The 16428-nt window shown below is 37.7% G+C and overlaps 1 protein-coding gene across 3 annotated transcripts in view; it reads right to left on the bottom strand.

The window, feature by feature from the left end:
* Positions 1–4637: 4637 nt before the first annotated feature.
* The window catches only part of LOC103716926 (ferredoxin-dependent glutamate synthase, chloroplastic), a 46927-nt gene continuing 35136 nt past the window's right edge, over positions 4638–16428 (bottom strand). For 2 of the 3 annotated variants that reach the window (XM_008805127.4, XM_026808397.2), the window contains exons 18-33: positions 15068–15183; positions 14770–14967; positions 14530–14640; positions 14128–14367; positions 13885–13983; positions 10767–10862; positions 10481–10678; positions 10335–10409; positions 10008–10136; positions 9814–9912; positions 6788–6930; positions 6606–6699; positions 6289–6527; positions 6094–6172; positions 5329–5412; positions 4638–5247 (exon numbers count right to left, since the gene is read on the bottom strand). In XM_008805127.4, coding sequence (XP_008803349.1) covers positions 5083–5247; positions 5329–5412; positions 6094–6172; positions 6289–6527; positions 6606–6699; positions 6788–6930; positions 9814–9912; positions 10008–10136; positions 10335–10409; positions 10481–10678; positions 10767–10862; positions 13885–13983; positions 14128–14367; positions 14530–14640; positions 14770–14967; positions 15068–15183 — 2165 coding nt within the window. In that variant the 3' untranslated portion in view covers positions 4638–5082. The remainder of the gene's footprint in view (positions 5248–5328; positions 5413–6093; positions 6173–6288; positions 6528–6605; positions 6700–6787; positions 6931–9813; positions 9913–10007; positions 10137–10334; positions 10410–10480; positions 10679–10766; positions 10863–13884; positions 13984–14127; positions 14368–14529; positions 14641–14769; positions 14968–15067; positions 15184–16428) is intronic. The other variant, XM_026808399.2, reaches the window with a different exon arrangement.

The following is a 16428-nucleotide window of genomic DNA, read 5'->3' as shown; positions in this document are numbered from 1 at the left end:
AAATCAGACATTTCCTTGATTTTTGGCCATTGGCCGCTCACTAGCGGCTATAGCTCCGTCGTGGAAGAGAATAGGGAGGCTGTGAGACTCAACTGGAGGTCCGACACTAAGAGACGACAATGCTGGTGGCTGGAAAGATAAAGAAAAACTCAGCCAAAATATGAAAAAATAGGATCTTCTTTTGCTGGTTGGTTTCCATCCTATTTCTCAGCCAGCGGAGACAATTCGTAGTTGTTGGAAGAAGAGAAAGAAAAGGAGAAGAGGGCTTTACCTCAACTCCAGCGACATGCGGCAGCCCCATTTTTCGGCGAGCACAAAGATGGGTAATTGTGAACTCAACAGGAGAAAAGAGAGGGAAAGAAGCTCGATGATCACCGGTGGAGGTCCATGGGAAGAGGGGGGGGGGGCTCTAAATAGAAGTGGAGGTTATACTTACCCTAGCCTTCAATGTTCATGGTGGAGAAGAAAAACAGATACGATTTCATGCCATCACATCGTACAACAGCAAGTTTTTCACTGCCTGTTTTTATTTTACCAAGCGATGATTCATGGTTGTGGTCGTCTACCAACCAGAGCCCACGGTTGCGGAAGCGTTTGTCCTTCTTATTCATGCAGAGCCCAGTGATGTTGTTATTGTGAATGATGACATGCATGCCCTTGGTTGCCTGTACCCATGTTTCATTTTTTAAATACAATCCTCCTGAGGGAAATGCAGCGTGGGGCAGCAGATAAAGATCCACCTGCAGTTAAATTTTTCGTCATTAGCGTTAAGTCTCCATCAAGTGGAACACAAAACAGGACAAACATTAAAGGCAGTCCTAGAAGTTCTTGGTCAAAGATAATCTACGGAAGTTGGACTCGAAGACTTGGAGCACATAATTTGAAAGAAGTGCCTGGCATTTTGATACAAATTTTAATGCAAAAGAAGTTATCTAAACAATGAATGGGTAAGTAAACAAGCGAAAGAAAAGAATAGATGGATAAACATCAAACATTATGAGTTGGATTAAAGGCATTGGTAGGAAAAACATCGGCTATAGAGTACAACTAGAACTCATAAAATGGAGTCGCTAGAACAAAATTTGCGGTCACTTGCTTAAAGGTATCTCTAGGAATTTGCAGCTACCACAAACGTGAGTCGCTGGCTTAGGGTAGCATACTTGCTTTTGGAATCTCTTCAGAAAATTCATCCCTACACTAGCTTCCTGAGCACTTCCTCATTCAATTCCTTTTTCTTTAGACACCTGCAAATTTAAGAGACTTAGGTAGCCGCCATTTGCACTAGTTGAGTTGAGACTTTTGAAACACTTCCAAATTTAACAGCTCAGCTAGAAACAAGAATTCCCAAATATACATTAGAGATGAAATGGATGGAGATCCGATTTTGGACCATCCCTTCTCTTTGACTAATAATGTCTAGATCAAAGAAGGAAGAATCGTCCCAAATCACCGAGTTTGGGGCATGTCAAGTTGTACTGGCGGTGGACTGGTACGATTCCAATAATGAAATTGAGAAACCGGCGAAGGTTGGGAAGAGGAAGGAAAGAGGAAAAGAGAGAGGGGGAGGGAGGAAGAGGAAGAGAAAGAGAGAGGGAGGATGGTCGAGGACCATAGAGAGCTGGAGAGCTGTGCACAAAACAGGGGAATTAGAGGTGGAGTCCCTCCTCCACCCCTCCATACAACTCTGAGGCTCTCCATCGGCCTCTGCCGGATGTCCGCACCCTTCTTTCTCTCTCTTCCTTTCTTCGAAAGAAGGTGTAGATTGAGATTCTAAAAATATTCTAGGGCACAGACTTATTGTAGGTAGAAGATTTTGGCCGGTGAGTTGGGTTTTTTTGCTATCTATCAAGTGATTGTACTTTTGGTCTCCCTCACAATCCAATCCTTGGGTTTTTAATAGCACACTCTTAACAATCTAGTAAGTAAAATAGACTCATTACTCAATTCAATTGTGCCTGGGTTGGCATACAATTTATAACTAGAGAGTATGGGTGTTACAGTCCTGCAACATCTTTCTTCTATTTAAAAATTTCCTCTCCAACTAGTTTCCTCCTATGCCCTCAAACTACTAATAATCTCATCTTCTTCACATATGTCTTTTCTTCGGTTGCAACATCTGCTACTGTTACTCTAAGCATTCTTCTACCATCATTGTTTTAGAGTCTATTTTTTCTGGATCCATCACTCATAGTCACCTAACATGTAGAACGGGTTTAGTCTTGATCCCAATGTTTAACATTTTGATACCGGATCCTGAACTGGTACTATGCTAGTATAGTATTCGTATACTTGGTACAAGGTTGGTTAGGTATATTAAGATATTCTTCATGTAACAAGTCTCGGTATGGAACTGGTATGGTATGGTATGGTATAGTACACCCAGTATAGAGTGGTATCGATATGGTAAACTTTGCTTAACACTATATTTCAAATTAAGCCATGTCTCCACATTAACCTTTTGACCATTATTATACTTTTATAATCATCATAATTAATAAAGACTTATAAGCAACACTTGCTGTGTCGGTACCAAGCCTCGAGCCGGTTGCTTGGCGGGACGGGTCGGTATGGCCCAACGCCGTGTTGTGCTGGCCCTGTACTAACATAGTAGAGACGAGGGAGAGGGAAAACGGAAGAAAGAAAAAGAGAGAGAGAACGAGGAGGCCGAGGGAGGCCGGCGGAGAGCTAGTGGAGTGCCAAAGAGATGCCGCGCGGAGGTGGCGAAGGTTGAGAAGTTGCCGTGCAGAGGAAGCGGAGGCTCTTCAGCCTCTGCCGGCTGGCCTCGGCCAACTTTAATTGTTAACAATCCAGTTGAATGTCCCGTACATTGGTCTCTTCGACTGCAACTTGATATCTTCTTCTCTTTCGCTACATGCAAGCACCGCTTGATGCTTAGAGAGTACACAAAGGGGGCAGATAGCCGTTTCTAATTCTAAGAAACTAGCAATTGGTTGCTTCTAGACATCACCAGAAATCTTTAAGGTCTGGCTCTCTAAAGATTGCACTTAATAAGGCCCCCTCTAAGCTGACAATATATTAAGGGTATATTTGGCAGGGGAGAGTTGGGCTCTGGAATGAGAATAGGAATGTATAACTCTCGTTCTAGTTGTTTGATTGGTGGATTGCCATTCTTATTCCGATTTAGGCGGGGAATGGAAATTTGCCCAATTCTCCAAAACCCAATCTTTATTCTTTCTTAGTAATCAAATTCCATTCTAATTTAAATTCTGATATTGGTCACGAACCAAACACGTCGAAGGATATGGCCATTCTGATGCTCATTTCAATCCGTTCCAATTCTAATTTCGGTCGTAAACCAAAAACATCCTAGGATATGAGAAAACCAAAGGAGTCCATTCACCCAAGAGAGAGAGAAGAGAGAGAGAGAGAGAGAGACCCTTCGTTTCTAAATTGGGAGGATGGGAAACTTAAAGTCACGATTAAATGATGAGTTGAGTACTGCTTTGAAGACCAGCGGATATAAAGTTTTAAACCATTTCCTAGTCATGAAAAATTGCAATCTTGTACATTTTCTAAGCTTTGGTGTGAAGACTCCTGCAAACATATATTTAATTCTATATTGATTATATGTTGGGTAAATCTTAGATATATATATAAAGTGAAAAATCAAATAATACCTTTTGACTAGCCCTTTTGAATGAATCCTTAGGTATTGGAATAAACTTAACCTATGAACCATATAGATATATATTTAGTCCTACATTAGCTATGCACTGAATAGATCTTGGATATATATATATATATATAAGATAAGAAATTCAAATGATATTTTTTTGCTATCTTTTTTGGATGAGATCTTGAACCGAAAGATTAATTACATGTCTATTTGCACCACGAGGCACCGGTTTAGCATGCCATACATGCAGATATATATTTGTGATTTTTTTTAAAAAAAATCATTCTGTGTGAGTGCAGAATTACTTTATTTTTTGTTCCATAATAGAAAAAAATTATTAAGATTTAGAAAATAGAGAAGCTCCAAGTGCATAAAAGAAATCAATCTCCTAACCAAATATGATCTTTTTATCCATCAACAATTTACATTTGTTTCAACTCATTTGGTTTTCACGTTGTTAATCATATTGAAAAAATGAAATTAAAAAAAAAATGATGATCCAACAAGAATTAATTGGACATATTGTTACAAAAGGATTGCATTAGATAAAAAAAAATTATCCCGATTATTTATGTAGACAAACATTTTAAAAATGGAAATATTCACTTTTTATCACAATGCCAATGTTAAGAATGTTGGCTCGATGACAACATAAAATGGCAGTCATTGTGTCCCAGGATTTTAAAACCACCAGAAATGGGACAGTAAGAGTGATACCATATCATTCTGGAAGAAAACTGGTACAAGTATATAGTGTATCCCATACCATATATCCCTATCCAATACCATACTGAATCTTGAAAAAACTGGCATGCCCTCCAGTATTTAAACACCTGACTGTATCAAATTCTAATTCCCATTGGCACATCCATTGTCTGCTCAGATTTCAAGCAGTCCATGAACAACAAAATATCTTCAGGTCCTAATCCTTCCACAAAGCAGTCTACAGCATCAAGAAACAACTATAATACGGTTCTTTTTAGATCGAAACCTGAATGCAAATGACAATTTAAGCACTAAGCCATCAAATTATCACTTGTTCTCAGTAGGCCCAACAGCTACTACAAAGGTAATATACATGACACAAACAGTCTGGGTGAAATTGCAGCCTTTAAATTGAAATAGCAAAGGTTTTAATTACAAAAGTAACAATCCACAGCGAACTATACAGAGGTGTACCCGCCCTTCCAGTTGAGATCTACAAGAAAATGAGGAAGCATCATTTAGGCTTGCAATCTTTTTCTTTCCACCAAGATGATGAATGGAACAATCCATGGATAAGATCTGTAGGCTTTCTCCCAACTCAATATTTCTTCATTGTTGAGTGTAACCGCATCAGCCATGCACAACCGATTGTGAATCCCAGTTGTGACAACTGATGAGTTGTTACTCTGCTGCTTAATGTACAAGTAATTGGCAGTTTATAGATTCATCTGTTTCTAATCTTAAGCTGATTGTAGTGTCATCCCCTTCTTAGCTGCTACTCTCTCAAAATCTGCACAAGCCTCTGGTGTGTCTTCTTCACTAGGTGGCACAAGTTGCCAAAATAGAGGCAGATATGCCTCCCATTCTCTCAAGATTGCAGCACCTTTATTGCTCCCAGTTTTTTCCTTTAGAAAGTAAACAAAAAGGATAAAGTTATGGCATTACCTGCAAAAATAAAAACCCTAATGTATAAGATGTTATCTTACAACATGAGCTTCTATTAGGCTTTTCAGCTGCATCTGTCCAGCTGGAGCTACCACTCTCTGAATCTTCACAATCTCCTTGTTGAGCTGTTACAACCAAGGATTAGCATGCAACTCAATAGCACTTTATCATATACAAGGACATAATACAAGCTTCAAAATATTCTATAAAACACAGAACACATACAAACAGTAAGCCCTGTTAACCTTAAAAGGATAACACAAGTTCATATGCCTACTTGCAATATTACCCTTGAGGAAATAGGTCTTGATTAACCTTAAAAAGGATAATGCAAGTTCATAAGCCTACATGCGTTGCCCTTTAAAAAATAGGTCCTGACTATATGTTTTGAGGTTTGATTTCAAAGGTTCACATTTTTCATTTCATTAATTCCAAATTTTTTTTGCCATGAATGATAGGTGAATAGAAAGAGAGAGCTACTAGTTGTGACTGACATTAAATGTACTGTCCCAAATAATACTAGAACCTCAACAAAGACCTGACATGAGGACACATCCATGCAAAGATTAATGCTATTTTTTCAAACATATGACCTGTGAAGTCTTATAATTATATGCAAAGATGAATGTGAAAAAAATATTATAAACGAATGTGAGGAATGTTAAAATAAAATGACCGATATGAGAGAGAGAGAGAGAGACTGCAAACGACTGAATTATTTTACCATTAAAAATCTGCCATCATTTATAAGTTCATTATTTCTATACTGACGAGATAAAAAGAATGAGAAAGGTTTTTGCAAACACCTTACGAAAAAGAGTGTCATCCTCATCGAGGATATATGCCATACCACCAGTCATGCCTGCAGCAACATTCCTGCCCACTCTATTGGATTGGGGAAAAAAGAAAAAAAAGAAAAAAGGAAAAAAAGAGAAATGAGAATATTTGTTAACAGATTTACAAATTTCAAGAACAGAAATATGGGGCAAAGAAATACTTACTTTCCAAGTACCACCACACAACCCCCAGTCATGTACTCACAACAATGATCTCCAGTACCCTCAACCACAGCTTCAGCAAGAGAATTTCTAACAGCAAACCGTTCGCCTGCTTTGCCCCGCACAAATACTTGACCACCTGTTGCACCATATAGGCAGGTGTTTCCTACTATAGCAGCATCCTCTGGGCAAAAGCCAGTATTCTCAACAGGAGCTACTATCAGCTCTCCACCAGCCATACCCTAGAAGAAAAGGTTCTTACCTAGTGTCAGTCTAACAGAAGAATGCAGAAATATGCAAGAGTGTATTCGCACTTGTACCTTTCCGACATAATCATTAGCTTCTCCCACCAGTCGAATGTTCATTCCAGGAGTCAGGAAACAAGCAAAAGATTGTCCAGCACTTCCAGTAAAACTAGAGAAAGGTAAAATAGAATGCATTATTTAAATTTTCATAAGTTGTCTGCCATAAAGTTTAGAGCAATGTAAAAGGCCTAACATACGTTATATTAAGCTGCCCAGCAAAACCTTTATCTCCATATTTCTTGGCAATCGCACCAGCTATGCGGCCACAAACAGAACGATCAACATTATAGATTTTTATGGATTTGCTAACCTCTTTTTCATGCTCAATCGCCTCAGATATCTGCATCAAGGAAAGGTTTGAAGGAAAAGAGTCATAACAATGTCCAATGTTAACGCCTAAACAGACATTGTCAAATAATTTTAAGAGATGGCTTCTAAAACGAGCAGCAAAGCTTTTGAAATTTAAGAAGCAAAGCTACCAAAGCAATACAGTTCCAAATGGTGATACCAGTAAGAACTGATAAGATTGGACACTAAAGATCGTATGACATGAAAACCACTGCATTAAGAGAGAAGATAGGTTACGAAATGCAACTAAAAGCACTGATTCTTCTTAAGCTCAGAGTCGGTAAAAGAAAGCGCTCTTAGTTTCAAGCATAAATAGCTTATGTTGATAGTTAACAAATTAAATTAAAATATTTATCCATATTGTTGAGAGAGAGTCACCATCAAACTTAGGCCACAATATAAAGTTATGCAAAACATTAGATAACAGAGATAAATATAAATGAGAACAATCTTAAGTAACCAATTTGGCTTTCTGCAAGATAACAAATCTGACATTATGCAAAAAGTCAGCAGAGGTGATTATTTTGTTGGTTATCCAAAGAATAATTCAGAGAATGGCCAGAGAATCTACATATGCTCTCAATTTTGAGAAGGCATATAGTAGAATACCACATGAGGCAACTTCATGGGCATCAAGGAATAAAGTTCGACATAACAAGTGCTTTGACATTATCAAGGAAATGCATGTCGGGTTAGCGACAAGTTTTATTATTAGAAGTGAGATAAATTTCCTGTCATAGTACTTTATATAAGGGTTAGAATTATGACTTCATCTCAATTAGTTAACATACTATTTGATACTAGGAAAGATGTGGTACACGTTATTAGAAGATGATATTCTATTGGTTCATGGGAAGAGTGCAAGGCCAACCAAATTGGAACAATGTTCCAGCAGAAAACCCTTAACAATGACGGCCTCAAAATTAGGGAAAAAGGCAATTCAGAATGTAATTCTGATGAAATTGAAAATAAGAATAAGGCCTTGGTGAAAACAAATAGCTGAGAATCCATCATGCAATTGGTTAAACAGGTGTGCATCTCATACACAAAGAATGGAAAGATTTTTTTCCTCGAGCAAAACAGTGGTAAGCCACCTCCCATTTCATGTATACAAAATGACACAAGATCAGAGAAAACAAGAAAAGAGTAAAAGAAAAATAAAAGAAAAAAGAAAAGAAGAAAAGATAGAGGAGCCCCAACAGTCCAAACAAGCCAATCCAGTCCAAAGACAGGCGAACCCACAAATTAAAATCCCAAGCTCAAAGACTGGCCAACCCACAAAGAAAAAGTCCAAGCTCCACATAGCCCACATTGAGATACTGGGTAGGTCCAGCAAAGAATAGTGGATCCAACATTAACCAGCCAGATAAAACAAAATTTGAACTGATCTAGCTAGCTTCCACTTATCGAAATTGCAGACTGGTTCCCATTCACCCCTTGACCGCATCTTGCTTCATTAATGGGACCTTCTCATCACCTGCAGACTAGTCGCACCTTGCTGCATAATGGCATCCTGCTCCATTAATCAGGACCATCCCATCACTTGCCTGCTCCTCTGTGCGTACCTTATCCTTTCTCTGAATCCATCACCGGCCTCCATTCTGATTCTATAACTGGCCTCCACTTAGTTGTCACCTTGCATTGCTTGGCATCAGCTCCACCTATCTAACCATTAGCACCTCATCCTTATAGATCTAACCACTATCGACCTGATTAGCAGCAACCCTGGTTTCCCCAACCCTTTACCTATGATCTGGCCACTGAACCCCATTCTAGTTGATTCCACCATCCTTGAGCCCATTCTCACTTTACCGGTCCCACTACCTTTGGCCCTGACCACAACCGCCAGCTTAATCCTCACCAACCCATTACCTTTGATTCCATTGCTTGTGACAACAGCTTTGCTATAGTGGGCTGTCATGACTCATTAACACAAACACCGTTCCCATGTGGACATCCCGCTGTTGGTGATGCAAGGACCTCAGAGAGAATCCATCAGCCAAAGAAGGGAAGAAGAAAAAAAGACAGGAAGAAAGGAAGAGAAGAGAAGGGGAGAGAAAGGGAGAGGGGAGAGAGAGAGGAGTGGTGGAGGAAGGGGAATGGTTTCCTCAGCTGCCCAAGGCCAGGGAGCCTAGCCAAAATCTACAGATCTCTCTCTAGCAAAGGCTAAAGAGAGAAGAATGCTAAGAATATTGGTCCTCTGATGGATGATGACATCTAGTAGAGTCTGTGAATAAAGCGGAGACTTGCTAAAATGACATGTGACAAACACATGCCCAGGCGAGTTACCTATATATTCCACTAAAACAACAACAAAGCCTTAACATTATGCAGACCAAAACATAAAGAAAGAAGACGCAAGCAAGCAATATGATTGTGATAGCCGCAATAATTTTAATTAGAATTGTGGTAGAACATAGAAAGGGAGGAACATGAATATTACAGGAGATACAAGAATTGCACGAGTGATGGATGAGGTGACAAAGAACTGATTTTATTAGTATAGAGTATAGACGTGCTACAAAGATCCAAGGTCCTAATAAGAGCAACTGCTCAAAGTTGTATCAAAGGGATTCGAAATAGCAAGAGAAGACCCAAGGTAATAAGATGGAAGTTGTGAAATTTGTTTGCAAACGAGAATAGAAACTAGAAAGACTAGAGGTGTTCCTTGATAGAAACTTCTGGCAAATAAGGATTCATTAAAAAAAACAAATGATTTCAATTCTTCACAGTTATAGTTAGGGCTATGGAAGCAAAAACATAATAGTTAAAATTTTGTACATTAGATGACTTTAAATGCTATTTTTAGTAAATCATATTTCATATAAAAAAAATTCCCATGTTTTGTAAACAGGAACTTAAAATCTATTGCTACCTCAGGATCAGAAAGTATAATGTCATCAAGAACAGGACCATTTGTGTGAACATCCTGATTCCTTATTTCACTGCTACTCCATTTTGGCAGTCCAACACTCTGAAAATTACACATATGACGCCCATGAGAAATCTAGAGGCCATAAACACAAAAGGTCAAGCAATTTAATTTGATGCTAGTTTTAAAATTCATACTGATAAAATGTAACTGAGATCAAGGTTCTGAGTCTTCATCAAAGAGATGTGTTTTGGTTTCAACAACTCTGTTCGTCCAATTATGTCATCCATCTTCTCATAACCCAGTTGAGCCAAAATACCTCTTACCTGACCGAACATTTAAATCTCATTAACTTGATTATTATGATAACTTGTAATATAAAGCTTCGAGACCAGATCAGGTGTACACATCAAAGAGAAAACTTTACGTTAGGTACTCCAAAGTATTCAAAGAAAAAAGGTAAATTCAGTTGCTAAAGTAGAGATACTTCTTTTACCAATAAAGACTAATCGATGATGGATTACCTCTTCAGCAACATATAAAAAGTAGTTAACCAGATCCCCAGGAACACCAGGAAAACGGGCACGAAGTTCTTCCCTCTGCAAAAAATTAAAAAAGCTGTCTCACAGGATATTTGAAAAAAAAAAGAGAACATTTTTTCCTCTGCTACCTGACTGGCAACACCAACTGGGCAGTTATTAGTGTGGCAGATGCGTGCCATAACACATCCTGTAGCTATCATTGCAACAGAACCAAAACCATACTCATCGGCACCCATGGCTGCAGCCATAAGGACATCAAGACCACTCTTGAATCCACCATCAACTCTCACAATCACCCTTTCCCTCAATCCATTTTCAATAAGCATCTGAAAAAATATATTAACTTCATTACCTGGACATACAAATTCTCAGCATACAAAATCAAATTGCTTGGCCATAATAGGCAAGACAAACCTGATGTGTCTCGGTTAAACCAAGCTCCCACGGCCCACCAGCATGTTTAATGGAGCTTATAGGGCTTGCTCCGGTTCCCCCATCATGCCCTGATATCTGTAACACAGACAGAACAACTCGATCTTATTCAAACTTATTGCCTTAATAGATGAAAGCTAACAAATGTTTTTTATTCAATTAGACAAGGATATGAATGAATATAAGCAGATTACAATTGATAACAGTACTCCCAACTCAACAATAACACATCAAAGGTGTGGCCCCTTTTGTTCTCCAGGTAATTCAGCAGGATAAGCATTCACCGAGGACTTATTTATGATATATGATACACTTCCTATGACAATTTTCTTTTTCAGCTGGTCTTGTACCTTGTGTTACATGGATACTCATGTCCAACTCCTAGAATCCATGTTGGACATGTCTGAATCAGATATTTGTATGACACCTTGATGCTCATCATATTTTATCAACTACAGCTCTTAAAATCGTTAGAGTTGGACTAATGAATGCAAGCCACTATATTAACATTAAAAGGAAGGTTTTGTTTTTTCCAAAGATCAGTTAAGAATCTCAAGTATAAAATAATTTTACTAATGTCATCATTCTGAAATCCTTTAGTTAATTAGGAAGTTTCGAGTAGAAACATGAATATTCAGAGACCTTAATAACAAATACATTTCAATGTTATTTTAATATGATATTTAATTTAAGTATAATATTTTAGTTTTTTTTTATGCATCCCATATCTCGTTTTTCCACTTGCCGAGTCAAACACAGGGAGACTTGTCCAAATCTGATTCTCGTGCCTAAATCCTGCAGCGCTGCTTGTACTAGACTATTGATGGCAATATGAGTTAGTATATGGCATACCATGTTGCCCTACTGGTTAACTGCATGTTATTCAGTGAAGTATGAGCTACCAATTTTACATGTCATATTTAATTGAACTTGCCTAAATTATGTGGTCTATAGTCCAACAATATTCAAGAAACCATGTCTTTTATATAATCTTAGTGAAGTGACTAATAGATATTAACACACGACATTTTGGGACTATACCTGAAACTGCAGATTTAACATGAAAATAGAAAAAGGAAAAAAAAAAAGCTGCAGAAATTTTTTCAATGACTATTTGATTATTAATTCATGAATATAATCATGTATGATATAATCACAATGCCATGTATTACAATCAATGTGATCTATAACCTACATATCTTCAGGGCTGTTGGCCCCAACACACCAGTTTCACATAATCAGTGCTCCAGTGCTACTATGTCTGTGCACATTATTTAGGTACACATACATCATATCTGGTGCAGCAACCAGTATATGGGTTTTCCATATAGCAATGATGGTACCTTTACAGCACCAACAACGTAAAGCCACAAGGATGCCTACAAGTTGCAAGACATTTTATGTGGGGTTGAGGATTTCAAAGAATATACATATACGTATTATATTCTTAGTACTATATTGCGATAACCTAGAATTTTATGATATGATATATTAATATTCAAGCATCACTTACCTTATTTTGATGAACCTAAGTCCTACATTTGATAACAGTGTATTACTATGATAGTAATACATGCTGTATTACCTCGAATGGTACAATACACAGTTATCAACGTGCATCATAGTTTCTAATTGTAGGATATCATGTTGCTTTCAGTTGTTATCCTTTTTTTTTTGCAGAAACAATATTTAAGTGCGTTAGAAACAAGCATGTTTTGGTTCATATAAAAAAAAAAGAAAACAACTAGCTATGTCTATTTCAACATGCTAATTCAGTATGAAGAAAAGGGCCATGCAACCTAGTACGTGATGGTGTCTTCCACATGCTGGCATCATATGGCATACGCTAATTAGTTCTGCCGCCTAAGCAAAACTGGAATGATATGCAGCATATGAGGACCATGCCGAGTGACCTTAGTGTTCGTGAACAAGAATTTAAGTAGGTGAAATGACTATTATCATGTTACATAAGTGTTTCATGTTTTCCCGCTTTAGGAATTTTAAGACTTCCTTACCTTTTAGATATCATATATCCGAGGACTCAAGTCCCGGCAGGACGTCCCGTGGGACACTGGGATGGGGTACCATCCCAAGTATTGGGACAGGACCGTCCTGCCATTGTCCTAACATCTTGGCCGGCACATCTTGGACATTCCCTGTCCCAAGTGAAGGGACCGGGTGGGATGGCGGCACGTCCCATTTCATGGGAAAACCAAAACAACCCCATCCCATGGGATTTAAAGCCATGCATAGAGCATTCCCCACACCCCTTCACAAAAGTACATGTTTGAGGCATAGATATTGGTTATAAAAATACATTCAACATGGACATGGAAAAGCAACCAAATATTACATACAATAACATGAAGTTAGGTTGCAAACTCCTTTCATAATGGATGAGCGAAAAGCAAAATTGATACCAAACTTTTCTACTGCATCACCACAAAACAAGGACAATAAACACACCAACATAGAGTGAATTCATAATTAATACTAAGGTTGAAGTCATGTTTCCCAGGATTTCCTGCATGGAACTGAAATTATCCAAATTATTTTCCAAGATAATCTTATATTGTCTACATTACATGCCTCACCTAAAGAAATTGATTATTCTGTAATACCAATGCTTATGTATTCTTTCTACTCTGCTCCTATTGCATCCAAGCTTAACTTCACTGACTTTGTGTTCAATTGATAGATATTATCAAATCGTAAGGTAATCTGAATCTGTAAACTAACATGATGTTCACAGTATTAGCAGCATGCACCAGCACAAAATATTGTCAACCAAAATTCAAATTATCTGAGCATTAAACAATTTTCATCTAGGACAGAAATAACTGCTTTTGGAGGCTTAAGTGAATTGAATAGATGAAGAGGATGCCAATAAATTGAGAGCCCACCAAGTGAACAATTGCTAACGAATTGTAAGAAATTCATATTAATGAGGGAATGAGAACTGTGTAGCAGGGATAGATGATTGATGAGATAAGACTTGTTGGTCATCATTGTCGTACTAACAAAAATACATATTGGACAGGAAGAATAAAGAGTGCATATATTTTGGAATATAATACCAAAGACAGCACTGACTCGGCACCTGTATTATATCAGCATTGGCCTTAGCTACTCCAGAAGCAACAGTGCCAATTCCAGCTTCTGCCACAAGCTTTACAGATACCTTTGCCTTAGGATTGACCTACATACATGTAGAGTAGATTCCACATGCAGATTAGCATAAGCATAAAGTTGAGAACATATCAAAAAACATTGTTGTTGCGGAGTAACATCATCAGTTGTGAGGTAACGAAATGGAAATAGCCATAGACAATGCATACTGTACCTGATGAAGGTCAAAAATTAACTGCGCAAGATCCTCAATTGAATAAATGTCATGATGCGGTGGTGGAGATATAAGTGGAACCCCAGGTTTAGAATTTCTTAACCTGGCAATATACGCACTAACTTTTTTCCCTGGAAGTTGACCCCCCTCCCCAGGCTTTGCACCTTGTGCAATTTTAATTTCCAACTGGTCAGCATTGACTAAAAATGTTGGAGTGACACCAAAACGTCCTGAAGCAACCTGAGAGGATTTACATGGTTCAGAAGAACTTGATTATGAAAAGACATAATAAAGATTTACTGCGACAATGTTGTCAGCTTTAAAACATGCTGGATACACAGGGGACCATGATCCACATGATAAAGGAAGGAGATCTTATAGAGAAAAAGATTGATTTATGACCTGTTTAATTGCACTTGTGGCAGTATCTCCATTCTGAAGGCCCTTAAGGTGAGGAAATGTTGGAGAATAGCCATCAACAACATCTGTTAGTGGATGCCAACGAATTGGATCCTGCAAAACACTCAGAATTTTTGATAAGCCTGTAATCTAAACTACTATCTAATAAATGTGACTAAGAAACAAACAAATTCTAGTACATTTTTTATATAATCTCAGTTATAGCAAGAACATTGGGCCTACCTCACCACCTTCTCCAGAGTTGGATTTTCCACCCATTCTGTTCATTGCTATCGCAATTGCTTCATGTGTTTCCCTTGATATAGCCCCAAGAGACATGCCACCAGTGCAGAAGCGTTGGACAATGGAGGATGCAGGTTCAACTTTGCCAATAGGGATTGGTGGTCGGTCACTTTTAAATTCAAGAAGATCTCGGAGAACCTAAAATGGAAAAGAACAAAAATATCAACCACATCAATCCTAGATGACTTAGAAAGAGAAATTAGCATCTGATGGATGAAGTTGAAAAGCACAAACTCACATTTACAGGCCGATTTGCAAGGTGCTGTTGATAAATAGCATACGCATTTTCACTCTTTTGGCGAACTGCTTTGTGAAGCAATTTTGACATTTCTGGGTTATTTCCATGATATTCTCCTGAATTAAGTGAGAAAACAAATAATATGCACCGGCAAACAATGGAAGCAGGATTACACTGCATTTAATCCAATTCATGAGTAACTGAATAATCTGATATAGACATATTTGCTCTCAATTAATTTGATCTTGAAGATAAAAGAATCCATTACTAACAAGCTTTTTCAGATCTATTTTGGGTTTGGAACTTGCAGATGTAATATGAAATGAAAAATATCAATGCCTTTAAAACGTACTGCTATCCAGCAACATTAATTTAAGAAGTTGGCAGTGAATAGACGTTGGGAAAAAAGGACAAAATATATAGTCCATTGTTCTATTTATTTGAGTCGAGACTTGAATATCCCTTTTGGCCAAGACAACTAAATTTTTTTCTATAAATCCATTCTTTTAATGGAAATGCAGCTTAACAGCCAAAGTTTTGCATCATTTTTGTTCAACCAACATCTGACAAGCTCATAGACCATTCTATATAACCCATTTAAATAATATAGGCATAAACAAGAAATGTGTTTTGGAAAATTTGTACCATTATTCTCAAAAATCAAGAGTCATTACTGGATCCTTTTTGTTCAAAAAATTTAATGCCGACTTAGCACATAATGACCACCTGCAATTCTAATGCTTCTGACCAGCATAAATATTAATTATACCAACTGAACTATATATATCTACATTATTAGAAAAACTTGGGAAGCAACAGCCATTACTTAATACAATCGCTAGCAAACGAACAAGCTGTTCATGAGCTAGCTCAGCTTTCATTGTCTCAGTTAATGAGCTGAGCTAGAGCTAGGCTTAGCTCACTGAACCTCAGCTCAAATTAACTTGAACAAGGATTCAAGTACCGATGGGACATCTAGCAAGAAGTAGGAGATGGCGTAGGCCCAAGCATAAAGATGGAACTGTCTCATGGTGGTCTCAGCATCCTACTCAATGCATCCCGAGACATCCCTCATCCCAAGTTTTGGGATGTGGCAGGATGGCTAGAAAAAATAGATAATCTAATTATATTAATAATTACTTTTATATATAAATTACTATAGATTATGTAGAATAAAATATTACAACTATAAGAATAAAATATAATCAGGATTACTACCCCTAGCTATATAAATAAAAGCCTCAAATGATCTTATATTATAACTAGATCTATTGAACAAGCTATTCATGAACAACCTAGACTTGGCTCGAATATACAATGAGTTCAGCTGAAGTTGTGCCTGATAAGGTACATTGTCTTGG

Source organism: Phoenix dactylifera, unplaced genomic scaffold (genome assembly GCF_009389715.1).
Source record: "Phoenix dactylifera cultivar Barhee BC4 unplaced genomic scaffold, palm_55x_up_171113_PBpolish2nd_filt_p 000026F, whole genome shotgun sequence".
Classification (NCBI taxonomy): domain Eukaryota; kingdom Viridiplantae; phylum Streptophyta; class Magnoliopsida; order Arecales; family Arecaceae; genus Phoenix; species Phoenix dactylifera.
This window is presented reverse-complemented; position numbering and strand designations above follow the sequence as displayed.